The 27,451-nt window shown below is 38.5% G+C and overlaps 1 protein-coding gene across 5 annotated transcripts in view; it reads left to right on the forward strand.

Moving 5' to 3' along the window:
• Positions 1–27,451, forward strand: part of PHF14 (PHD finger protein 14) — a 302,948-nt gene that overhangs the window by 193,936 nt on the left and 81,561 nt on the right. For 3 of the 5 annotated variants that reach the window (XM_075062378.1, XM_075062380.1, XM_075062379.1), the window contains exon 17: positions 14,500–14,617. In XM_075062378.1, coding sequence (XP_074918479.1) covers positions 14,500–14,617 — 118 coding nt within the window. Of the gene's footprint in view, positions 1–4,764; positions 6,012–14,499; positions 14,618–16,028; positions 16,515–27,451 lie in introns of those variants that run through there. The other 2 variants (XM_075062381.1, XM_075062382.1) reach the window with 2 other exon arrangements.

Raw genomic sequence — 27,451 nt, forward strand, 5'->3', positions numbered from 1 at the left:
CTGATTTTCAGTGGCACTCTCACTGCCTGGGTCCTGGCCACTGGTCCGAGGGGCTCTGCATTTTAATTTAATTTTAAATGAAGCTTCTTAAACATTTTAAAAACCTTATTTACTTTACATACAACAATAGTTTAGTTATATATTATAGACTTATAGAAAGAGACCTTCTAAAAACGTTAAAATGTATTACTGGCACACGAAACCTTAAATTAGAGTGACTAAATGAAGACTCGGCATGCCACTTCTAAAAGGTTGGCGACCCCTGGACTATTGTATTTGTTTGCCTCAGTTAGCATATTTATTAAATGTGGGAATACATTGACCACCTTTAAAAGATTAGTATTTACTAACCATTACCACCTGAGAGTGGCTGAAATTTAGTTTCCATCTATACCTAAGATCTTATGATTTGTATTTGTTGCTACTGTGAATATTGATTTTTGTTGTTGTTTTCTTTTCTTTTTGTGTTTTGTTCAGACTGATCACTATATATGTATTCTGTAACCATTCTGGAAATATTTGTAATTGTTTACAATTAATCTATAGTGAGAAGAATCTCATTAATTAACACTCTCTAGGTTTAGGAGACACATTCCATACCATTGGTTTTTTTTGTTTAATTACAGATGCTCCCCGAGTTACATAAACCCAACATACGCAAATCCAAGCTTACGGAAAAGTTCCTTAAGCTAGAAATAGGAGGGGTTTTTGTTTTGTGTTTTGGGTTTTTTTTCGTAATATGTTTTTTTCGGAGGTATGTTTCCGACTTATGCAAAATTCATGTTACGCAAGGTGTTCCGGAACAGAACACTTACATAAGTCGGGGAGCATCTGTAATTAGTAAGATTCTTGATTTTTAGAAGGTCTGAGCTCTGGCAACATCCGCTGACTTAATGGGGAATTGTGGGTACTCATCACCTCTATTACCTCGTCTAGAGTGGAGAAAAAAGTGAGTTTTAAAAACATATTAGTTACATAATTTTCAGCACCACTTAGTATCTAGTGCCTTTTAAAACATGTTAGTTGTTCATGATGAACTCTAGATGGTGAGTTCTAGATTTCAAATTTCATTTAAAATGTTCATTGTGGTTGAAGGCAACCCCATCCTATTCCCTTCCACTGCCAACTACTATCATATCCTACCCATGTATAATTTCCCCCACAACACCAGACACATGTAGGGACTTGTCAGGATTTACAAAAGGGTAGCTTCAAGCTTTAATGGACCTCATAAGATCTATTGGAGTAGAGTGCACTTTCTGTGGACCTCATGCACAGACCCAACTTAAATTTTGGATGCTCATTTAAAGGTTTTGTTGAAAAAAGTTAAGTTTGAAAATATGTGTATCCTTGGAATCTAGCTATGCCCAAAAACATCCTCTGTAACAAAAATTCTACACCTCTTAAAAACAAGAGATTCCCATTGTCATCTGAGTACTGTATCACTCACTATCGCTCCACTCAGTTTGCACTGCCCCCTTCCTCTTGTCTATACATGCTATCAGCAAAAGAACTAATAAAAAAGGTCGGTGGTGCTTTCCCTGGAAAAATCTCAAAACATCCCAGTCAATTCAATTTCCTGTATTTGAGAAGATTCAAGGTAATTTCAAGAGATTTTACACACAAACTACATATTTTTTACCTGCTTAGGGGAAGAGGGAGCTGATATGGACGGGTGTGTGGGGATGTGTGTGGTGGCAGTTTGTTTCTTTCTTCCCTTTTTCCCTGGACAGGAAAGAGAGAGAGAAAGGGATTCAGCTTTTTCCTTTCTGCCATGGAGGGTAGGGCAAGTCAACAGGGTCCTTTAAAGGAACAGAGTTGTATATAGGGAACCTCCCTGGCTATAATACCTCTCTTCCCTCTTCCCCATCTTCCCCGCCTCCCCCCCCCCAAAAAAAAACAAAAAAAACCCCCCACACTGCTTTTCCTCTTGTCTACATCCACTGACTGGAAATTGGAAACTCATTTTTTCCATTTCAGATTCTCCTGCCTAGAGCAGCTCATTCTCCAGCCATGGATGGAAATGTTGAGTCTGTGGATAAATCCACAGTACATCAGTGATAATCCAACAAGGAGTATGCTGAGACTGGATGACAGGGGCTAGATTAAGTGGGGCCCTTGAAGTGAAGAACAGGGATTGAAGTGATGTAGTTAGTGAGAAGGAACCAGTGAGGGGACAAGAAAAGGACAAGCTGTGAATCAGTAGAGGTTGGGACAGATGAAATGGAAAGGGAAAGCAAAGAGAAGAGGGATCACATCACCATGTCAGTGTTGATTTAATCATAATTTAAATCAGCAAGCAGAAACCTGGATTTAAATCATCAATTTTAATCATATATTGCATTTGTGCTTTTGAATTATTTCCTAAAGAAGGATGATTCTCACGGGTGAGCAATCATTAAATTGGTTGATTTGCTGCTAAAATATGCTTTTACACTAAATCTGTGCCTTTTTTGCTATCTATACATTTAAAGCAGTGATAAACTTCAACTTAACTTTATTCAGATTATAATGTTGATGGTTTTCTTGTTAGAAAATGGTGAATGATGTGCTTAGTAATAGATTATTATTATTTTTTATTGTGATTCGGTCAGTCTCTAGCTGGATGTAAATTCAAATGCTACTTAAAATGCACAAAAAAAAAGTTAATAATTTTTTAAAAAATTAAACTACCTAAACGTGTTGGATACATAAAAAGAAATATTTATCAAACATGTTTTCCATTTAAAGCTAACTGATAGTTAAACAAAGGGAGTATTATCTGTAGTTAGTTCTGGTCACTGCTCTTCAAGATTTAGAGCTAGCAGATTTACCCCACACAACATTGTTTTGCTCATAAATTGGAAGAGGAAAAACAAGCTTTTCTGCTTTTTCAACTCCCAGTTGGTTTCTTAACTTTTGAATGAATTAGTCATCGAACTGAACTAGTTGAATAAACTGAAATGAATAAAACATACTCTCTGCACCTGCCGATGATGCTATTGCTGTCAAAAGCTGTCTTAGCACTCAGCAACTCTAGTACTTCCACCAAATCAATTATCTGATTTTCTTTAAAACTTGGCAGCAAACATACTGCTTAATATTTTTTCATTTAATTTAAATGATTTTAATAATATATAATAAGCTTAGCCCTTAACATTAGTTGTCACATTTAAAATTTAATTTTAAGTAGGTTTATTTTAAAAATTAATCTGCATTTAATTTATATTAAAATCTGATTTAAATGAAAAAAATCTGGTTTTTATTATTTTTAATTAATGATTTTTATCCACCCTGTTTCTCATGACCAAGCCATGGACAAGAGTTTTAATAAATAATGACACAGAAGAAATGTTTTGTGAGTTTCCACAAATCAGTAACGTTGTTAATCAATTGCTGTTTGTTAATAACGTGAGTTCTCATTAGTATATTTGCTCAGATATTTTTTTTTGTCTTCCATTTACATGACTCAGTTGTTGCTTGAGCTGCTTATATGTATAAGTAGCTATTGTTTCCTTAAGTAGCCTGTAGTAAATTAGGTGGAGGCTTTTTGATGTGAAAGAAATGTTGACATAGCCCAATTTTGGAAATACTGTAAATATTAAATTAGAGAGTAGGCAGTATTAAGCTTGTTTTTAAATTGAATAGTTTTCATTGGTAATGCATATGTAACAAACATTCAATTATGTTTCAGAAGTGCTGTCTTGCTATTCCTAGGCATACGCTGTTTAGATCTTTCACCCAGTGCCTTTTAACAGTGTAGATTTAATAGATTTAAAAAAAAAAACAGATTTAAAATATACTTTCTTCATAGGCTTCCTGGACCGTGCTCCACAGATCCTTTAGACTTTAGAATACTCCTTTAGTGACCTTGGTTTGGCTTTACATCAGTAGTGTATGATGTGCAGACTCGTTATTAAAACTTAATTCATTAAATAGAAAACCATTGTGGCTCAGTGCAGCTAATTTAAGGATCTAACCATGTCTCAGTTCATCAAAATGAAGGGAGAAGGGAAGAGTGAAGTGGATTTGCATATGTTACTCCCCTGCTCTTCAAAGGAGTGGACCCCTAAATCCAACATTAAATGAACATTGGTGCTAGAGAACTGCAACACCATTTCTGTTTTGTTCCTTTAAGTGGTAATTTTTCTTTGACACAATCATATTTTTTACTCATTTTTCACTTAATTACTTGTAATGTAAGCTGTATTTTTTAAAAGAGATACTAAAAGTACTTTAAGTACCTCAAATTCCGAATAGAAAGCGATTATTTTTTAAAGAAAGGGTTTGTTCTGTCTTGAGTGGATTAAGTAAAAATTAAGTAAATAAGCCTGTTTTCTAATTTTTTTTTTCTATAAAACAAACATGCAGCTGCAACAGTGCACCCAAGAAGTGTAAGCATCTGGTTTATCTGCACACTGTGTCATGTATTATTGCTTAGCATTTTCCACATAGGTGGAACTCTATCTTACATGTTCATGTTTGTCTGTCTTAACTAAGCCATTGCTTTTATGATCAAAAACCTATGCAGTCTTCTCTTCTTTTTGAACTGCACTGAGGAAAGAATCAAAAAGCATGCTACACTTAACCCAAGTCAGTTTGAAGTTTGGACTCTTAGAAAAGAAAAAGACTTATGTGTATGACATTACTGTTAAACCATCTATTTGGATCTGACCATACATATTATTTAAATCTATTGTGATTTTAAAATGTTTCATAAGACACAGAGCAGAGCTGCTATGATCTTAAATGTTAATATTCTTTTCTTATCACTTTACTGTGTAGATACCCTTCATGAGACACAACTCTACCACAGCTCATCCTCGGAGGCAATCCTGGAAACCTTTTAGAAATGTGATTTTAAAATGTGGAAAACTCTCAGTAGAGTACATAAAGTAAAGGAGAACAGCTCTCTTGTCTTTTTCATAAGCTTATCGTGACAAAAAGTTGAGTTTGCTTGTCAGGTTTGGCTAGAATGTAATTGATTGGTTTGTTACTTGGACTGACAAGGCAGTTAATTTGCCTGCATTTTTTGCACTAATCAGGAACATTTGATATAGCCATTGTTGGAAAATACCAGATAAATGTTGTGTCAGAATTGTCCTGTTAAGTAATGTCTTGTTCCCCTGTGCTTCCTTGACAAATGATGATATACAGTACTTGGATTCATTGAAGAGTGACAGAAACCTATGGGACTTAAATACTGTGTGCTCCTCTGTGGTGGTATTGATTTTTTTTTTAGAAAAGCAATGCTTTGCCATCAGTGTGCTGCTCTACTAATATGCAGTTTAAAAAGAATATTCCTATATAAATACTGTGTTGTGGAATACGATAGAATTTTATGTAAAAGGATTATTTCAGTACAGTGGCAATAACAGACCTGTAAAACACTTGACACTTTCTCATTTTGAAATAATAGCCTTGCTGCAGAAGAATTGATTTTGTGTTTATTAGCATGAACCAATTGTTTCCGCTTTCAAATGTTCGAGTGAACAGAAATATATCCATGCTTTCTGGATCACTGCTGAGACAAACAGGAAAATTTGAACATTGTCTTATTTGGATTAATTTTGCTGTGGTGTTCAGGTCAAGGTATGTTTTTGTTTTTGTTTTCTAATTTAAATATGAAACTGCTATATATGTTGAGGATGAATGAAGAACTGATCACACAGCTTACCATCTGAACGATCTTCATCTACGTCCATGTACCTCCAGATAGATACAGACATAATATTTTGGTCTACAAACTATGCTGATCAAGTTCTTAAATCTACAGCAGCAGTATATAGACATCTCCATTGTTTCATCTTCAACTTGCTTGGGAAAAATCTCTGTTCAAGTGTAATCATACTTGTAACTTTGTGACATATCATCTTGGAACTTCTTGATCTATGGTGGGTTTTTTTGTCATCAATCAAGGTATATTTTTAGTTGAAAATAAATTTTAAACATAAAAGAAAAAAGATACATTCTGTATTAAGTGATGGGAGAAAAATACAAATTGGTGTATACTAATATAAAAGTCATATCTTATTAGGGCATCTCATGTTTGGATATTATGTTCAATAAAATTAACTTGATGTGTCTAACAAGTTGTACTGTTTTGAAAAAAAAAAGTCAAAAGAAGATTTTCTTTTTAACATTTTATAAATGTTCTTTAGCTATAAAGGCACATACAAAACTCCTCCCAAGTGAAGAAATGTGTATTTTGGGAGTCCAGTTTTCAAGTCAGAAGGCCATTTTAGATAAGAGAGGAGGGACTTTAGATTCAACTCTTGGAGAATTCAGAAACACAGGTGACTAGAGAAAATTACATCCAGCCATTATGTTAATAGAAAAAAATTGATTGTATATGATGCAGGCCCTACTTAATGTCTGGCTAGGAATTACTAGTGACTTTTTTTAACATCATCTTACTAGAAAACCAAATGTACTGTGACGTACGGTCAATAATTAGCCTTTGTGTTACCACCTCCAGTTTCCAGTACAGCATTCTTTGATTCTCTCTGAAGACATAATGTGACAGTGAGTGCCACTTCCTGGTTTCAATTTTTGCTACCTTAAATTTTCATTTGTTTAATAGTAGATTACTTAAATTTCTTAAGTAAATTTTGTCTGTGTTTTTCCATTGATGCCCCTCCCCCCAAAATGCATATTCAGTACTCTATTAAACCAATCATCCTCCACTGTCCAGCATCGTCAATACTATAGATATTCAGGTACATGTTTATGAAGTGACTGTTCTGTTAAGTATTATTTACTGCAACCATTTTATAGCAAGCAAACACTGACTTTAACTGAAATATATGCTACAGTCTCACGTGGAATGAGGAAAGTATTGGTGATTAGCAAACATGAAAACATTGAAAGATAGAATGACTTTTCTTGTCAGCTGTGTTGTGTGGGGGCTTTATTTTGAAAGAGTGTACAACTCTCTCGTAGTGAATTATTTAATTTGCCTTTCTTCTCTGGAAACCCAGGTAAAAAATTGTATATTTCATATCTTGAAATGTTCAGTGGTGATCTTCTAATCCTTAATGGGCACTTACAGTAGTTCACAACCACCAGGCAATTGAGTACAGTTGATTACAATAGTTTGAACTCCTGAAATGTCCAGACTTCTGGAGTAGTCTGGATGTTACAGGTTAGGACTAGGAGAAGTAATTTACTACAATACCTGCTCATAGTTTGTCTGTAACAAACAACAGTTTCCAAAGTCTAATTTTAAGGGATACAAAACAAACAAAAAAAATACAACCACCCTTTCCTCTGTCTTCCAGAAGGTAAAATATGTAGTATGTATCTTTCTAGCACCCTGTCTACATAGAACTACTCAATCTAGGTTAAAAATAATATAAAAGCAGGTCATATACAGTAGGTATATATCATATACAGTTTATAACCCCAGTATATTTGAGATACACACGCTCGTAGAGAGACACATACATTTTATCTATGCATTTAAGTCCCCTTGTGTGTGCATGTACTTATGGAATTCCCTATATAATTTGTTTTGGGAACCCATAGTGGGTTGCACAGTTTATGATTTACCACAGCTGCCTCATAACAAAAGTGAACACACACTTCTGCCCTAGAAGGATGCTATTAACTTGCATATATGTTGAAGCAGGTTTTCTGCTAATATTTCTACATTTTAATTTGTAAATGCTTTTTAATAGCTTCTTTGAGTTCATTTATTTCATAAAGCAGACAAGATTTTTTTGTCCCTGACTGTTTCGGGAGTCTTACGTTATAAATATACAAAATATATCTTTCCAAAATTTTGTGAAGATAGTTAATGCATGATTTTTCTTTGCCTCTAGATGTTTACTTTTAAAATGCGTCGTTATAAACACAACTTTTTTTTTTTTAAATGGAATTAACTATACAAATGCCTGATAGATGTAGGCTTGTTTTCTATTTACTCCTATGTGGTATAGATAATTGACAGTTATATAGCTCTTAAACACCATTGTGATAGACACCTTAAAAAGAACCAAAATAGATACCTTAATTGCGTTTTGATAGGTTTGAAATACTGTGTAGACAGAAAGTTATGTGTTATCTTTTTCATCTTAAATTGAAATTACTGCCAGAAGTTCAGAGCCTTTAGCAATCCGTGGTGATACGTTTGGTGTGTGTAGGTGAGGATGGGTGTACAGGTTAGACTGCAAGGCACTTTGGACACTGCTTTTCCTTTACACTAGGACAGTAGCGGGAGAGGGGCAGGTGATGTGAAGCTAGCTGTGCTAGTTTTACACCATTCAGGGATTACTCTAAACCAGGGCAATACCCAGCTGCCTAATTGGGGCAGGTTTCTGCCTGACCACTACAAAGGAGGCCAAGGGGTGCTGAGGATATGGCCTGTATACTTTCAGTTGGAGTTGTGTAATCTCTTTTTTTTTTTTTTGTTTGACCCATAATTTGTATTTAGTTAAAGAAGGGCATGTTACCCAAACCTACAGATCACATCAAAAAGAATGTAACTTTCATTGGAACCCATAAAGTAGGGTTGCATGATTATGCAATATGATGATTATGGAATGCAGGCACTGAAAATATTTCCACATTTTTCAGTAGATGCTTGGAGGATGGTTGTCTAAAGAGCAGAATGTCCAATGAGTATTGCATAACGGAAGTATTTTATTTTTTCTGGGAGTCCTTTTTTGGGTAAGGAAAATGAAAACATACGTCTTGATAGTGAAATCTAGAAGGTACTGTCCTTTCATTTCTGGATCCTGGATTCAACTTCATCCAGGATCCAGAAATGAAAGGACAGTACCTTCTAGATTTCACTATCAAGACGTATGTTTAGTTAGATAAGTGAAAAACTGTCAGTTTTAGTTTAGTCTCTGAGCACATCACAAACGTGGTACACATGTTCACATTTGAGCCTCTACTCAGGAGAGGTCTAGCAGTGTTGGGCAGCCATGGATTTAAGAATAAACACTGAGTCAGTAAGCAGGAGAGCCTAGTGTGTGAGGAAGGAGGTTTGTCCTTCACAGTGTATGTAGTATTAGGAACACCTAATTAGGAGATGGGGCCAGAATAATCCAATGCAGAGGGAAACCCAGGCAGCATAGTGTGACAGTTAAATACACCCTTGGTGTTGGAATTGCAGGAGTGTTGTAGTTCTGAACTGATGGGTGGTGGAGTGAACGTACAGCTCAGGCTAGTCATTTATTTGACAGCTTATTGTTTGTAAAATTCTATACTGAATCTATTGGAATTATGCCTGAGGAACACCTGTATGATAGGCCCCCTCTAATGCAAAAGATTTGTCTCTTGCTCTAGCAACGTTGTGTATCCTCCCATAAAATAGATTTACCCTCAGAGATGAAAATTTTTATTTTATATAAAATATTATATATATATTCTAAAGTTAATTGTGATTTTTTTTTAACATGGTACCCTTTTGCATGACATTGTAGAAAATCTGCAGTAGTGTGTGCATTTAAGTGAGAGAGATTTTCTGTAGTCTCTGAAGCATATACGTGAAGTTGAATTTAAAGATTAGCTTATTAATGTTGTGTTTCAGGGACTTGTAGGTAATTACTTTTACAGCTATAGATGGGCACTGCTGACTTATGAATGCAAAATAGGTTTTCTCACTCTGCCTGAGTCAGCTCTTTATAAATTTATATATTAACTGTGGTGACTTACAAATGTGTCTTGTAATGGGTAAGTGTTGCATCCACTGTTCCTTTATAAAAGCACAGGTCTTTTCCCCTACTACTCACTCTAAGACTTCTGCAGGCCAGCTGATAAGATTCCCTCCTGTGCAGGTAGATGCGATGTAATGAAATTGGATGTGCGTGCTGAGCTTTGTAAATAAAATGAGATTGACCCCCAGCCATTATCTCATTTATCTGATTTACATTGTAAAATCAGGATCTACACTATTGATTAGAGCATAATTAGTTAATTATGAAGAGGAAAAATACAGAGTTATGTGGAGCTTGAACGCAGCAGGCTATACTGCTCAAAAAATTCCAAGGGCATGAGCAGATGGAGATCACTTTGATAAAGAACAAAGCATACGTGTTTCAGGTATGGAACTGTCTAATCACCCTCTTGCTGTGAGGAGATTCTTGACCTCCATTCTATATTTTTTACACATGAACAATATTTCCTTTCAATTTTCACCATTTCCTTTATTATTTAACTTATTAATCTAACTACTACAAATTTTCACCTTCCTTATTCAGTTTATCTACCATATTTTCTCCATGTAAAATTAGAAAATTAATTACATGCCTTTTTGGAATGGAAAACAAAGCACTTCCTAATTTTGTTATGTAACTTGATTTGAATCTTGTTAAAGGCATTGACAATAATATGTAGCACCATATCAGTTAAAGCTATTTTAACATCAGGAGTTTGTTTTTTAGCCTACCCTTAAAGGATCTCCATTTTTTGTTTTCACAAAGTGCTGGGTACAACTCTTAGACCATTGAGATGCCTTTGTACTTCATTGCACCCGTAGATCACGTACTTTGGCAAATAATGGCCAGTAAATTATCCTCAAATAGTGGAGGATGAAAATTTGGGTGCCCATTTTGGAAAATTTGATCGTTGATGCACATGGTTAATATTTTGTCTAAACTTAGCAATGTCCAACCTTATTACACAGGAGGGCCACATAAACCTAAGCACAAGCTTGTGTGAACCAAATAGATTTCTATATATTTTAATAAGATTTAAAGTCATCTGTATTGATTTATATTTTAAGTTTAGCTTGTTTCATATGTGTTTATATAGGTTGTTTCCAAGTACAGTGTTGTCTATTTACACACTTGTGTAAACTAAAATGATGTAAAGATGACAAAATGCTAATGAATCAATCGTTAGTATATTGTGTTAAAGAATGCCCTGGATCTTATGACATGCTCTGGTGGGCCATAGGTTGGACACCCCAGTCTAAATTATGGAGAATATACATAGCTAAACCAATACTATACATATATAGAAAGCAGCGTGTGCTAGCCAGCTTGTTTATAACCCTAGCAGAGAAGCCACGTACATAACTATCTGGTCACCTCTAGAAAAGTTCCCACAAGATCATGTCTCAGGCACATTTGTCCGGGTAGTGTAGGGAAGCAAGGAATGTTGGTATCTATGCTCTACCTGTTCTGTGAGCACAACTACTGCAAAGTTCCAGGACTATTAACTTGTCATCTTTCACAACCAACAAATTCACATAACTTTAAAGTTTTAAAGTCATGTTATAGTTTGTTTAGGTTTTGTTTCTGGATCTGACAGTACGTTTTCCATCTCCTCATTTGACTAGGACCCTAGGCCATAGTATATGGTTCATATTGCACCCCTTAATACTCATTTTGCCAGTTGTCTTTGTAAGCTAACTGACAGACATATGATAACTGACCAGGTTTCCTCCAGTGCTGGTGCCAATGCTAGACTATAATTCATCAAGGAGGAACAAGTGTATTCTTTACAGAGCTGAAATGTGTGTGAGCTGTCCCTTTTTCTCCAAGAATTTGAAGCTCAATCACCAAAAATATATCACACAACAGTGCTGCCAGGCAGATTGTCCGGTAGTAAAATATTCTAATTAGTAGATTTTTTATTTTATCGGAAATGTGCCAGAAATGTATTCTGTATCCTACCATCTCACCATGTTAACGTTGGTAGAGTCTAGTCCAGCTTCTATAGAAGTCAATGGTCAAATTCCCATTGGAATCAATTTAAAGGATATTGGAATAATCATAGTTTTGTGCCTAGAAGATCATCTTTTGTTAAACAGCTAAATTTATTTTAATTTACCTATCATTGCACAGTACATTTATCATTATACTATGCTTTTTTCACTAAGGGAGCTCTTTTATATTCATATTTTTAAAAGATCCAATTTAGGTTCTACTGTATCAGAATAATTTTTTATAAAAAACAACATAAAAGCAATGTTTCACAATTTATGGTAATCATTTTGTAAATATGCATCACATGATACTTTCACATTTGAACGGTGTGTGGTATATGAGGATGATTTTATTATCCACATGCTCTCACCAGTTTTGTATATATATTTAAATAAAAAAACAAACAGTCGCTGGCAACTTTTTTATATTGAAGTTTTTAATTTAGTATATACATATACAAGAAAAACCTGAGAATATTGTTCTTTACAGACAAAATAAACTGATTTGAAAAGAAAATTCAATTGAATACAAGAATAAAACTTGGCTTTAGGATCCTGCAACCTGTATCTTCTCTCATAATGTTATAGTCATTTCAACCCAACTTATGTAGATTTACTGAATGACTTTTGAAACATGGCTTAAAGTAAAATCAGAATATTGGGCATTCTGGATGAAAGTTGTTTTCCCTCCGTCCAAATTAGAGATTTTGAAGCATGATTTTGAAGAGAAAAGATTGTTTTCTTTTAAATAGAACATTTCTGTTACAACTATTCTCCCATACTGCTGTGCTATTACAAACAGTCTGCTAACAGAATCTGTGTAGGTTGTGCTAAAATGACTAATATTCTGATATTTGTGGATGTTAGGATCCAATAGAGTCCTTTTGAAATATGTTTATTGAATTAGTTGAAAATAAGTCTGATAAAATATAATTTACATATTGGAAGATCTCTAAATGTTTGACAGAAAGGAGGAGTTTGGTTAGAATACGTGTGTGTAGGCACTGCTCACAAGTGTAAGGATTTCCAAGATAAACTTCAAGACATTTCTGTGAAATAGATTAGGAATATTACACTTCTTTTCAGATACAGAAACTGAGGCACAAGGAGGTTAAGTGACTTATCGAAGGTCACACAAATCATTTGCAAAGACAGGAAAAGGATTCAAGAGTCCAGGCTCTTATATTCCCATCTCTCATCATTAACAATCCTGCCCCTCTTCTATTTAATTATTTATTTGGTAATATGCCTTTGCAAGATTTTTGTAACTGTTTATATTTCTAGTTATGCTACTAATAATTATCTATCCATTGACTTAAACAAAATGGTTATAACACGGTTATAATTATACTGCTCTTAATATCTTTTATTATGGAATTGATTTTAAAAGCCCTGTTAAGTTTGTATTTTCTTTTGTAGTCATAGGGCTTATACTACCATCAGGCAAAGATACACTTTAACATAGTAAGTGCTATGCCGGGTACTGTTTTCATTATGATGAATGCCAATGTAAAAATATCTTTTGAGCCCAGTCTTGCATTCCTTAAGCAGGCAAAACTCTTGTTAGTGCCCAGAGTGTCCATATGGAAGTAGCAATACTGTAAAAAGGCATTACTAATAAAGGATCTTGGAGGAACAGAGATTTCACCTGTACCAGTGATCATGCTGTATATGACTACATAAAAAAGGAGACAATTCCAGAATGTGCACCCTCCGCAGTAATGCTAGAAAAATACTTGTTTAGGTTAACCAAATACTATCCCAAACTGCTTATATTTTTATATGGAGTTTTCCTTTTCAAATATTTTAGTGCATTCCTTTTGTTTAATCCTCTTTTTGTTATGTGCTTTGTGTACTGTGCCTTTTATGTTTTAAAAAAATAATTCTGCATCTTCACCTTGTTACAGTTTGGGGGTTTCTTAAATTTGCTTTGCTAGCTTCTTATTTGTGGATTTTCTGGCTTATGAGGCTTTAATTCAAGCATTATTTAAATGAAATAAATAAAAATAATTGACAAAATTTGTTTTCAAAAAGCTTTCCTTTTGAACAAAAGATCATAGGGTGTATGCAAAAAAGTGATGAAGACAACCACTTCAATGAGATGTATGAATCTCCATTATTTGCTGTTAAATTCTTTTTCTTTTTGAGCATATTGTTGTACTATCTGATGTAAGACTCCCTTCATTAAGCACTGCAGTATAGGAAATGCTTCTTCAGTGGTAGTAAGACTAAGAATGTCTGAACAAAGAATAGTTATGTTAGATATTTCAGACTGTTGTCTGTGGGGTGTACCTGGCACAAAACATTATAAAAAAGCTTGTTGATAAACTTAGAAGTATGATGCGTACAGGGTACACTTTTTGTCAATTATAAATGCAAGATGACAGCAAAATGTTTTAACTGAATGACCTTTTTCAAATTCATGCTGAAAGAATCTCACATTATTGAAGATTTTGTGCAGATTTTATTTATTGGTTACAAAGTCACTATTTAAAAAATCATGTATGCACTTGTAAGCATGTTTAAATTACTAGATGTGTTGGGAGACATTATGAAAGATCCATAATGCAAAAAGTTCTGTTAGCTAGAAAGTGTACTAAATTCTGCAGATTGTAAATATACAGAAAATACATAGCTGCCTGCTGCATTTCTGCATGAGACTAATCCAAATTAAATAGAAACATACTTGAAATGTGTGAGTGTACATGTAAATCACCCTTCCTGAAAATGTCTGTTTTAATCCAAACTAATGATTCAGAGATTTGGGAGTAAGCTTTCCATGGGGTGAACTACCCCAAAGTGCTTATAGAGTGGCTTGATTTAATTTATGAAGAAACACAATATATCTGTTTCTCCTGCAGGTGTGATGAATGCAGGCTCTGCTACCATTTTGGTTGCCTGGAACCTCCTTTGAAAAAATCTCCAAAACAGACAGGCTATGGATGGATTTGTCAAGAGTGTGATTCTACTTCCTCTAAAGTAAGTTAATTCATCCTGTGAAAACTCAGAGGAGGAGTTCTGGTTTTGCATAGCCTTTTTAAGCAAATCATTGCATAGTTTCTCATCTTGAGTTTGTGTTTGAACACTTTGCATAGATCTGCATTGGGAAACAGAAATTTAATTCTACACAGTTAAAGGTTACACTGCAAGGATTTCATCTTGGCTTTAACTGAAGGAGAAAAAAATGCAAAATGGAAATTTGTGTTCATTGGCTCATAAAGGGGAGTTTATTATTCCTCTTAAATATTTTCTTCTCACATTATGGTGGTGTCCCCCAGATATATAAGCCCAAAGTATTAAGTTAAAATACCATATCATCCTTTGCCCCATTATAAGCAGTCAGATATTTTAATATTTTAATAATGTAAACCATAACCTGTGAAGGCATGGTTAATAATAAATTCATTTAAAAATGTATTTATGAAAGATTTGAAAGTCTACATTTTTTGTTTTTATTTTTTTCCGATGTAAATCAATTGTGAGGGACATTGTTATGTTAGCATGAAGGATATTTGTAAGGTATAGCATTCTAAATTTGTTTGAACTTAAAATTCTCACTTCTGAAACATTGTTATATTAATGCTGCCAACAATCATCCACTTCTGTGTTGTTATCCTGCAAAGGACATAGGATTTTTTTTTGTTGGGTTTGGTTTAGTTTATTAACATTTTCCTGAACACTAGTTTCTTTAGTGTTGGCATGGTTGCCAACACCCTCTGGATGCTTTAAAGAGACACTGTCATCTTGATTTTTTGTAAAGTGACTAATTTAAAAAATATCCATTTTCTGATAGGGCATCATTAAAATAAGAGCTTTGTAAAAAATCAGTTAAATTTCATAAGCCTTTCTGCTGCCTGTTGTTGCTTATTAGGGTATTTTCAGGAAGAGATAAGTGACTGAATAACTGATTACATAGGGAAATGGACTGTAAAGAAAATACTATCAAACACTCAAAGTTAACAAACAGAAAAAATAGAGGATCTTTTTTCTACTAACTTCTTTAGCTCCTAATAATCTTTCCTAAGTGTGCAGTTATTTATAACTAAAGTAGATATGGTACCAAGTAACAGAGAAGTAGCTGTGTTAGTCTGTATGCACAAAAACAACGAGGAGTCTGATGGCACCTTAAAGACTAAGATTTATTTGGGCATAAGCTTCTGTGGGTAAAAAAAACCCTCTTCTTCAGAAGAAGTGGGTTTTTTACCCTCAAAATCTTATGCCCAAATAAATCTGCTAGTCTTTAAAATGCCACCAGGCTCCTTGTTGTTTTTAAAGTAGATATAAAATTTTTCAGGCCGAAATAAGATTTTCAAGTTCCTGGTGTCCTTTTACAATTGGAAAAATAAAATACTCTGCTTTGCTGGAAGTTAATCAAATCATTCTTCCTCAGGAAGATACAAAGATGGACATTGGAAATTAGCTGTCAACTATAGTTTGGACATCAAGCAGTCTTTCTTGAATACCACTTAAATATAATGGTCACTGCTGGAGTGAATTATAATTGATATTGAATTCCTGTCACCTCTTAAACCAAAAGGGTTTCTTTATAACATTAGTTAAAATGTTCTGCCTGCTATTTTTTTTCAGTGTTTTTGCAAAAGGACACTTTCTGAAACTCCAAATGTGTATTTGGCCTGGCTGGCCAAACTACACAGATAAAATGCTATGCTTGCTGAATAATTTACCATGAAAATTAATTCAATATTATGTAATTTTCTGTAAAGTATTTTAATTTTTAGATATTTGGATGTAAGATGAAATGTTTTGAAAAAATAAAATTGAATTTACAGGCTACAATGACCACCTATATTTACTGTACTTATGTTAAAGATGACTTCACATTTAAAAATATACCAAACAAGATGTTTATCACTGAGACTGATTTTCATTTTTAATTCATAAAGACCCATTCTTAAAATTAATATTTAACAATTAAGTCTGATTTATTGCACTTTTAAATCTAGCCAATTTTAATTGTATTTGAATGAGAAAATGATAAATATGATAGGTACTGAGAAAGTTGTCTTATGGGGACTCCTTGTGGCTTTGTTTAGTTACTTTACAAATAATTTTTTCTTGCAAAGCAATGTAAAGAAACTATTGAAGAAAAGCTGTGTTGCTGTACATATTAAGAGATGTCTTTATTTTTAGCATACCATATTTTTCTGTAATCTATTATGCTACATTGTGTCTAACAAGATCATGTTAGCTGAATTAAACTTTTCATACAGTCCTTCCTTTATATGAAAATAATTAAAAAAGGCTTAATGTTTTCTTTCTTTTCCAATTTCAGTCTGTTGTCTTGTTTTATCATATATAATTTACACATAATACCCTGCATACATTTCAACAGCCAATAAATACTTATGAATTCTAGAGCTTTTTCCTCCCTCAATAAAGAGGTGATCTTTTAGGGCTGAATATAAGTCCATTAGGCAGGAACAGTATAAGGAATCTGGCATTGTTTGCTGCACTCTGTCTGACCTACGGATGAATAGCAGACTTTAGCCACGAGCATTTTCAATCTCTCACTCAACCACTAAATCCAATTTTTGGTATGTCACAACAAAGTTTCCTGTAAGGATTACAGCAGTGAAATAGGATTGCATGTTTCAGCATTTGCCAAGAAGACAATAATGCAGTCTCCTTCCCTTCAGTGGAGAAATCAGACTTTATAAAGTAATATTTCCAAATGGAAAGTAATAAGGAAATTTAATTTATTCCCTTTGCTATTCATCTGTTTAAATCCAATTTAAATAATAATCCAGTATAGTATGAATGTTAATGCAGATAAATACATTTTAACTTTTCGTAGACAGCGAGTGTTTAAGTGTATTGGCCCTAGGAAAAAAATTGGATAAATAGATTATGTGGTACTTATGGATTCAATAAAAAGTGACGTTATAATACACAAGGTTTTTAATGATGATTTTATTGTCCTAATAAAAGGTGATTACATTATCTACCTTTCTAATTGTAGTTCTTCTTTGAGTGCTTGTTTATGGCGATTCCATTGTAGGTGTGTGCACTCCCACGTGCGTGGCCATCAGAGACTTTTGTCTTAGCGGTACCCAGAGGGCTGGCTGTGGCACCATCTGGAGTGCCGCACTCATGGTGCGGTATATCAGGTGCCACCGGCCCTCTACCCTCTCAGTTCCTTCTTACCGCTTGTGGTGGTCAGCGGGAGCACATCTGTCCCTTGCATTGCAAGTGATTAGCGGTTTCTCGTCTAGCTTAGCCTTGTGCTTTACCTGTAAATACTTTAATCGTTGTTAGTTCTTAAGTACCTGTTAAGTGTTAGTTACATAGTGTCCCAGTGGGTCTCCGGGTTTCAAGCCCTGCTCTTCCTGTAACAGGCCTATGCTTGTTAGTGATCCTCACGAGAGTTGTCTACAGTGCCCTGGGGAAACCCATATAAAGGAGCACTGTTGCATCTGCTAGAACTTTCATCCGCGGGACACCATCTCATGGCCCTCCTGATGCGGGTTGCTCTGCACTCAGCTTCAGAGCCATCCTGGCCTGAACCGGCACCCAGCACTTCAACTTCAGCGCATAGCACTTTTCCGCCACTAGGGTCCTCCCGGAACTGATCCATGTCGCCAGTGCCAAACAAAAAGACTAAGAAGGTGGCACCAACCAAACCCGACCAAGGGTCTTTGGGCAAAGGACACTGCTCGGGCCTTACGCCCACTCTGTGCCCACTAACAGGCTCAGGCTTGGGGAATTCCTGTCCCTGAAAGAGCCTGTCACTGACTCGGGGAAGCGGTAAAGGGCCTAGGCCGATGACGCAGTCAACCCCCTCTGAGGCCCAGGCACCTTGGGAACTGAGAGCGCTTCTGTCACAGCCAGCACTGCGTGCAGCTATGGAACCAGCTAAGGCTTCCTGGGAGGGGCAAGCCTGCCAGCAAGGCCTTGCACAAAACAGGCGAGCGCCTCTGGTCTCCATAGCCAAGACAGAGCCCTAGGTCGCCGCATTCTTGGTCTCCGCGTCAACTCAGGTCTCCAGCTCGCCACTATGAGTCATAGGCACCATGCTCCCGATCCCTGTTGTCACGCCAAAGCTTGCCCAGGTGTCGTTGATGTCCCCAGCCCCAGTCTTTGTCTCACCACCAGCTGCCATTGCCGAGACCTCAAGGGTGCTCCCCAACACGGTGGTGCTCCCCTTACCCCCAGCACCAGTTGGACTGTTCCCATCACCAGTCTCCGGTGGCAATGGTGAGCTATCAGACTCAAGCCACCACAGCCTAGTTGCTGGAGGGTGACAACATCTCAAGCTCAGAGGCGCAATTCAGTCCCACACCCAGGCAACATGATTGGGCTCCAGAAGGTGCATTTGTGACACCGGTGCCAACCTGGCAGCAGAGCCAGTGGCTGACCCAATGGCCTTATTGGAATGCTTGAGCGTTCCAGTCATACCGGTGCCCCACTCCCACCAGCTTCGGTTGCCGTGTCAGACAGGCTGAAGGCAACGCCCCCGGTACCCTCGGCACTGGACTTGGTGCAGGATGTCCTGGTGGCTGCCACGGGTGAGGATTCAGTACACACCCCAAGGCCACCCTCCCCAACAGGTGACCTCCCCCAGTCATCCAATCCTCCTCCTTTTCCCCAGATGAGGCAGTGGTAGGGCCTTCTAGAGCTAGCCCACTGGACAATTTCAGCGAGCATCAGGCGCTGCTCCACAGGGTGGCATCCAACTTGGGCCTCAAGGCGGAGGAGATGGAGGAACAGACAGACACATTATTTAATGTGCTCTCCACGTCTGTCCCAGCCCAGGTTGTGCTGCCAGTACATGAGAGGGTTCTGAACATTGCCAAAACCATCTGGCAAACCCTGTCCTCCATCCCACCTCTAAGAGGGTGGAAAAGAAGTACTCCATTCCTGCAAAAGGATTTGAGTACTTGTACACTCATCTGCCACCGGGATTGTTGGTTGTGTCAGTGGCCAACGAAAGGGACAAGCAGGGGCCCACCAGCTCCATCCCTAAAAATAAAGAGGCTAAGAGGCTGGGTTTGTTTGGCCCGCTACAATTTTAGCTTGTGGGACTCTCTCCTTAGGCTCAAGGACTCCATGTCCCAGGGGGTGACCCAGGAGTTTGCAACCTGGTGGAAGAGGGGACCGCAGCTGCCCTGTGCTCTCTCCAGATTGCTTGGGACACAGCCAATTCAGCTGCCCTAGTGGTTGCCTCAGCAGTCATGCGGTGCAGTTCCTGGCTCCAGACAGCCGGCCTATCCCAGGAGATGCAGGCCCATATCGAGGACCTCCCATTTGATAGTGTTGGCCTATTTTCCAACCAAATAGATATGCATCTGCATGACCTGCAGGATACAAGGCAACCCTTTGCTCCTTGGAGATACACACTTCTCAGACATCCAGGCAGCCGTTCCTGCCTCCTCCACCACCTAGACCATGGCAGCCTTGACAGGGGCCTGTGAGAAAAAGGAATACCAGGTTTAACTGCCGCCACCCTTCATCATCTCAATTTCCTGCACAGCCTGCCCGGCTAAGCACCAGTGGGGCAGAAGCACTCATTTTGAGGATGTGCTTGGGAGCAATGCACTAGCCAACTGTCCGGATCCTTTGTGCCCTTTCCTCAACTGCCTTTTCCCTTACTGCTCGGCCTGGTTGAGGTTATGTTGGACTGTTGGGTCCCAGACATAGTGGCTTGGGGCTACACCCTTCAGTTTTTGTCCACCCCTCCTTCCTGCCCCCACACTTCCCTGTCCCTCTGTAGGGACCCTTCTCATGAGCAACTCCTCGTTCAGGAGGTCAAGAACCTCCTGCGCCTGGGGGCCATGGAGGAGGTTCCTCAAGATATGCAAGGAAGAGGATTCTAGTCCCGCTACTTCCTGAAGGCAGAAGTGGGACTCAGACCCGTTCTGAACCTGCGGGGCCTCAACAAGTTGCTCATGAAATTCAAGTTCCGAATGGTATCCCTGGCCTCCATCATCCCTTCCCTGGATCTGGGGGAATGGTACACCACTCTCAACTTGAAGGATGCTTACGTTCATGTCTCCATGTTCCCAAGACACAGAGGTTTCCTGCCTTTCATAGTGGTGGGGCACCACTTCCAGTTTACAGTGCTACCCTTCGGCCTGTCCGCAGCCCCTAGGGTGTTCACGAAATGCATGGCGCTGGTGGCGGCTTACCTGAGACATCAAGGGGTCCAAATCTCCCCCTGTCTAAATGATCAGCTCATCAAGGACAGGTCTCCGGAGCAGGTCCAAAGCAGCCTCGATCTGGTGCACTCCACCTGTAGCAATCAGGGTCTCCTAATAAACACAGAAAAATCCATGTTAACACCCATTCAAGGCATAGAGTTCATCAGAGCGGTTCTCAACTCCATGCAGGTCAGGGCCTTACTACCAGAAGCACGCTTTCAAGCTATGTCAGACTTGTTTGGCCACATAAAGAGTCTAAATGTGCCTGTGGCTGATGAGCCATATGGCCGCATGCACCTGTGTGGTAAGTCACGCCCGGCTTCATCTAAGGCCTCTGCAAGCGTGGCTGCCCTCAGTCTATGTTCCAAGCAGGCACTCCCTGGATCAAGTGCTCACAGTGCCGAGCCACATCCTCTCCTCTCTGGGCTGGTGGAGGGATGCCAAGTCGGTGCTGCAGGGAGTTCCCTTCGCAACCTCATTGCCCTCGCTCACCTTATCTCGGATGTGTCAGTTCTGGATTAGGAGACCCATCTGGGTGACCTCAACACCCAGGGCCGTTGGCTGCAACACAACCTAGCTCTTCATATCAACGTCAGGTTGCTCAGGGCGGTTTGCCTGGTGTGCCAGGCTTTCTTGCCCCAGCTGGCAGGCAAAGTGCTGCAGGTCCTGATGGACAGTACTGCCACAATGCACTACATCAACAGGCAGGGCAGCATCAGGTCTTCGGCCATCTGTCAGGAAGCACTCAGCCTCTGGGACTTTTGTGTGTGGCACACCATTCATTTGGTTGCTGCCCAAATGCCTGGAGCCAAGAATGTCCTCACAGATCGACTCAGCAGAACCATCTCGTCTTGCCACAAATGGTCACTCCATCCCGAGGTTGTCAGCTTAGTTTTCCACAGGTGGGGATCTCCCACCGTGGACCTGTTTGCATCCAGACAGAACAAGAGGTGCAACGTGTTCTGTTCTGTGCTGGGCAGGGACAAGGGCTCCCTGTCAGATGTTTTCCTGATTCCGTGGTCGGGAGCGCTGATGTACACCTTCCCGCCAGTGCCGTTAATTCACAGAATCCTGTTCAAGATGAAGCAAGGCAGAGTAACAATCATCTTCATAACCCCAGTATGGCATTCTGGACTATTTGCTGCACATTAAGCTCCAGAGCCTGTCGTTGTCCACTTGGCAGCCATTTCAGCTTTGCATCCTCCATTTCACAGCAGGTCAGTCTTTGCCCATCTCATGACAGCGCAGTTCCTGAAAGGTCTGAAGCGCGTTTACCAGCATATCCAGGACCAGGTCTCTCCTTGGGACCTGAATCTTGTGCTGTCCAGGCTTATGGGGCCCCGCTTTGAGCCCCTGGCTTCTTGCTCCCTTCTGCTTCTCTCCTTGAAGGTCTCCTTTTTGATCTCTATAACTTTGGCCCGTACGGTGTCTGAGATCAGGATGCTCATGTTGGAGCTGCCTTATACAATCTTCTATAAGGACAAGGTCCAGCTGCATCCGCACATGGCTTTTCTGTCCACAGTATCTTCCAGTTCTATACTGGTCAGGACATATACCTACTGGTCTTCTGCCCAAAGCCGCATACTTCAGATGAGGAGTGCAGGCTGCATACTCTGTATGTCTGGCAGGCACCAGCCTTCTACATAGAGAGTACGAAGCTGTTCCATAAGTCTACACAACTGTTTGTTGCTGTTGCAGACCGGATGAAGGGTTGCCCAGTCTCTGCCCAGAGAATTTTGTCCAGATGACTGCCTGCATCAGCTACTGCTTTGAGCTGGCAAAGGTGCGCCCACCAGGAATCATGATGCCTGTGCCCTAGTCGAGTGAGCCACTCAGGTGCTAATCCAGGAAATCTGCCTTGCCATGACCACATCTGTCCACACGTTTGCTTCGCACTATGTGCTGACCCAGCAAGGTTGAGCTTATGCTGGTTTCAGCAGAGCAGTAGTCCAATCTGCAAGACTGTGAACTCTGAGCCCACCTACAATGGAATGGACATGAGCAAACACTCAAAGAAGAAAAAATGGTTACCTACCTTTTGTAACTGTTGTTCTTCAAGATGTGTTGCTCGTGTCCATTCCATTTCCCGCCCCTCTGTCAGAGTTGTCAGCAAGAAGGAGCCAAGAGGGTGGAGGGCTGATGGCGCCTGATATACTGTGCCGTAAGTGCAGCACTCCAGAGGGCGCTACAACCGGCTCTACGGATACCGCTAAGGCAAAAGTCTCCGATGGCCGCGTGTGTGGGCGTGCGCACACCTACAATAGGATGGACATGAGCAACACATCTCGAAGCAACAGTTATGAAAGGTAGGTAACCATTTTTTAGAGAGAGGGGTTCAATTTTAGAAATAAGGTAATGGTGACAATCATGTTGACCTAACAATTAAAGTAGTTTTTGAGATATTACTGAATGTTTACAGGTGGAAGCAATACAGAGGTGTAATGTGATGGTAATGAACATATGCTTTAAGTTGCTCTCTATCACAAGCACTTTGTAGGCTACTTCTGTTTTGCTCGTAATATATCACAAGACTCTGGCAATTTTGTCAGTTATTTTCCCACCAATGTAACATATTCCCATGTCTGTCAGATAACAGACAGACAGTGACTTTGCTGCAAGGCATGAGGGCAACATTTGATCTGCTGGTAATACTGCCTGTCACTTTTATGGAATGGGTGATGCTCACTACTAAGGTCTGACAAGCTTTCTCATCTCAGAAATGTTGTTTTTGTTACCTCACATGAAAGCTGAAATAAACCTATTAGCTAGCATTTTAATAACATCACCTACCTCCCTGGAAAAAGGATTAGTCTGTGCTTCCAAGACTGCCAAATATCAGTGCCCTAAATCATAAAATTTCCAATATTTTAGAATAATGGTATTGAGAGAGACTTTTAGAAGCTTCTTTTAAACAACAAATACTTTTGCATTTCAGAATAGTATATGACTAACTAAACGCTAGTTCTTTAAGGTACAAAATCTGTGTAAAAATGAGATGAGGGTAGTGGGGGTTACAAAATGTGTATTTCATTACCCTGATTTTTCAGTACCTCCTCCCAGTTTAAAGTTTTGCAAAAAAGCAGTATACCAAAAGATTTTCACATACATTGTGATAGTTAAAATGACGTTGCTAGTTCCTTTTCCATCCTTGTTTAAGATCTATTTTGCGAAAAGTTGCAGAGTGGACATGACAGGTCATTATCTGACTGCTGTAAGTTGAGCCGCAGTAGCCTGGAGCCTTTTTTTAGTTCATTTTCATTTAATCTTTCTACTGTATTGCACTTTTTCAGTGTAAATTGTGAACGTATATGAATAGAATTCTCATCTAAATTCCTTATGGAATATTTTCTGGAACTACAAATCCATGACACACCAGCCAGAGCAAATAGTATTTGCTGCTCATCTGCTGTGTTGGAAAGCAATCATGAAGGATTTTGCCTTTGTCCCAGTACTGAGCAGGGTGATTTCTCTAAGCTGTAACTTGCTTCACTATATTAACTGGACACTGTAATATCAGAAATTGAATGTCTGATCTTCTTCCATTATGAAGATTTATTAAAAATCTAAAATGTAAATGAGTTATGTTTTAAAATTCATTTTAATTTCAAACTTTCAGTTTGCTCATCCAAAGACAAGGTTTTGTTTTGTTTTGTTTTTTAGTGATTTAGATATTTGGTTAGCCTATGGAATTTTATCCTAATTACAATGGAAAATGCAGAGTTAAATTTGGTGGACAATAACACTTTTTGCTATGAAAACTTGCATATAAAATGAAATAACAACTACTGTACTACCCAGCAGAACACTGTATGTTAAGATCTTGAGTCAGTGTACTGTGTTAATGAACCTATTTTGAATTCCTCCAAAATGCCAACCTCTCCAGCCATAATAGAAAATTCAAAATCAAAACAAGTGCCAGTTAAAACACTTTCAATATGTAAAGTACACCACAGAAAGAAATGTATATTATTTTTATTTTAAAGATAATGAAGTTAGCAAAAGGGAAACAAACTGACTTCATATCAACAATTTGTATAAGTTTGTATAAATTAGAAAAATTGACTTAGTAATGGTCATAAATAAGATCTGTAATGTAATTCATAATGCATGAACAGGGTTATTTGGGCTGAAATTTGGCTGTCTGCCTCAGATTGAATGTTTTTGCAAAATTTCACCCAAAATAAGTAATCCTTTTCTGAGAATGATGCTAAAGAAAAAGGAGTTATATTAATTTAACAGATACCTTTTCTCTGAAAAACTTTAATGCTTCTGTGCTTTGGAGATGGGATTTTAAATTTGGCAAGGGAGTGGCCTTTTGTCAGGTGTGTGCCTATTGCTGTTCCTATGAAAATCCACCAAAATCTAGACAAGCAATAAGGCTGTGAAAAATCACTATGCGGCTGCTTCTTAGATGTTCTTAGAGACTTCTTAGATGTTCATAGCTAAATTCCCTGAAGAGTCCATCACGGCTGAACAGTTTTTCCTGTAATTGCAGTTCCTGGCTGATCTGGGCCATGCTGGATCCAGGTCGAGGCACTGGAACTAGAAAGCAGGGAGCCCATCTCTCCTGTGCTCTTAGTGAGACCCGCTATTGGGCCCAGGGAGCATGGAGAAGTAAGCCACCTGAACTAAAGACAAAGGAGACAAGAGCCAGACCTTGGGGAGAGTGAGTAGGGGGAGTAGATTGAGACAAGGTGCTTGGGAGGAAGACTGGGACTGGAACCTTGGGGATGTAGAGACGAGGGAAACTGGGACTAGGAGCTGGGATTGGAGGATGGGACTTACATTGCCAGGACACTAGGAGTGGGAGAACTGGTGTGTGTGGGTGGAGGGGGGGAGCCACAGGGTGAGACTAAAAATGTCTGGGCAAGGAGTTTGGAACTGAAAACTATTGGGATTTGGGGAAGCAAGTTGAAAGGATGGAGGGAAATAGTTCTTACGAGGAACCAGGCAGTGAGGGGAAAACTGGTACTGGCTGGGTAAAGTGATAGGGTCAAGGAGATAGATGTGGGGGTGGGACTCTGAAATTGTAAAAGGAACTAATAGTGAGAGACTGGATCTGGGAGCCAGTGTGGATGATGAACATGGACGTGGGGATGACTGATGGCTGGGAGAGTAGGGAATGAAACAAATCAGATGAGGCGCCGGAAGGGGCAGTGGGTCTGGCTGGACAAGAAGACTGGGAATGTACCAGTAATCAGAAGCCAGAGAAATGGCAACTGGGACTGGCTGTTTGAGGAGAATGGCACTGGGATAAGGAGCCAGGTCGGAGGGAAAGCAGCAAAAGGGGTCCCCCGAGTCTCAGCGTCCTCTGTTGTTAGCAAATATCTATAAAACGCACGGGTAAAGTGTCTATCTTATTCCCGTCTAGTGCTGCTCCATGTAGATGATGACTGCTATTAGTTACTACATTCCACATGATGAGATTTCTCAGGAGGTGAGTTTCAGCCTGATTTAAAAGCTATTACACACAAACAACTATGTTAAAAGAACATCATTAATAATTATTACTGGAATGGGTTACCAAGGGATGTTGTAGAAGCACCATCATTGGAGATTTTTAAGAACAAATTAGACAAATATCTATCAGGGATGTCTAAATATACTCCATCCTGCCTCACTGCAAAGTGCTGGACTAAATGACTTTCCCAAACCTACGTTTCTATGATTATTCAGGTTGAAAAGTCAAGCACTTGGAAATGAGGAAATGCCAAAATTAGAGTTGTTTGTGCAATCTGTAATGCTAAATAACTTGGAGAGATCAGGTTCTAGATGTCTCAAATTGGGCACTCACAATTAGTGGATACATCTAATCCTAATCTCTTTGTGCCTGCTTTCTCTCTGTGTAAAATGGGGCTAATACTATCCCCTCACTTCACAGGGGTGTTTTAAAATAAATACATTAATATCTGTGAAGTTCTCAGATACAATAGTGATGAATAATTGTGTCTTTAACATTGGATTTCGATAATGTGTTGTAATTAAGGTGTGGGGACACACATTGAATAATGAGGAAAAAATAAAATAATAGAATTAAATAGTAGATCATTAACTGAACACCATCTATCCTGGTCACTGAACGAGACTATTGTAGTCCTGTAGAAAAAATAGTATGTGATCATGTAATTAAAGTGTGTGTCATAAGACATGCAAACAAAGATGTGCAGACAACCTTAATTTTGTCATTGCCTAGCTTTTTCAGTGTTTGTCTTTGTAATCTGAATGTTTTAAATGTAGGGGTTTTTTGAGTAATTTGTATAACAGCACATTAAGGCAGCACACTATAAAAGTGTGTACATTGTAGTAGCATAAATTGAATTTAGTAATGCTTACTTTTCCCCTACAGTACTTAGTTTAAGGCAGTGTCATTTTAAGCAGTTATGTATAACTCTGTGTTTAAAATGCACTTTAAAAAATTAGAATCAAATGACTGCAACATTCAGCCTCATCCATGCTGGTTTTATGTTATTTCAAAATGATCAAAACACTCTCTTATTTAAGGAGGAGAGTCCACAGCAACTTGAAATGTAGATTAATATTTTATTGTAATTTGCCAAACTGGGGGGAAATACAGTGCATTCCTTTTATAACAGCCTTTGGATCCAAATATTTTGAGTGTAATGGGAAGGGTGAATACAGTGTTTTTAAAGAAGCT

This window comes from Chelonoidis abingdonii, chromosome 2 (assembly GCF_003597395.2).
Source record: "Chelonoidis abingdonii isolate Lonesome George chromosome 2, CheloAbing_2.0, whole genome shotgun sequence".
Lineage (NCBI taxonomy): Eukaryota > Metazoa > Chordata > Testudines > Testudinidae > Chelonoidis > Chelonoidis abingdonii.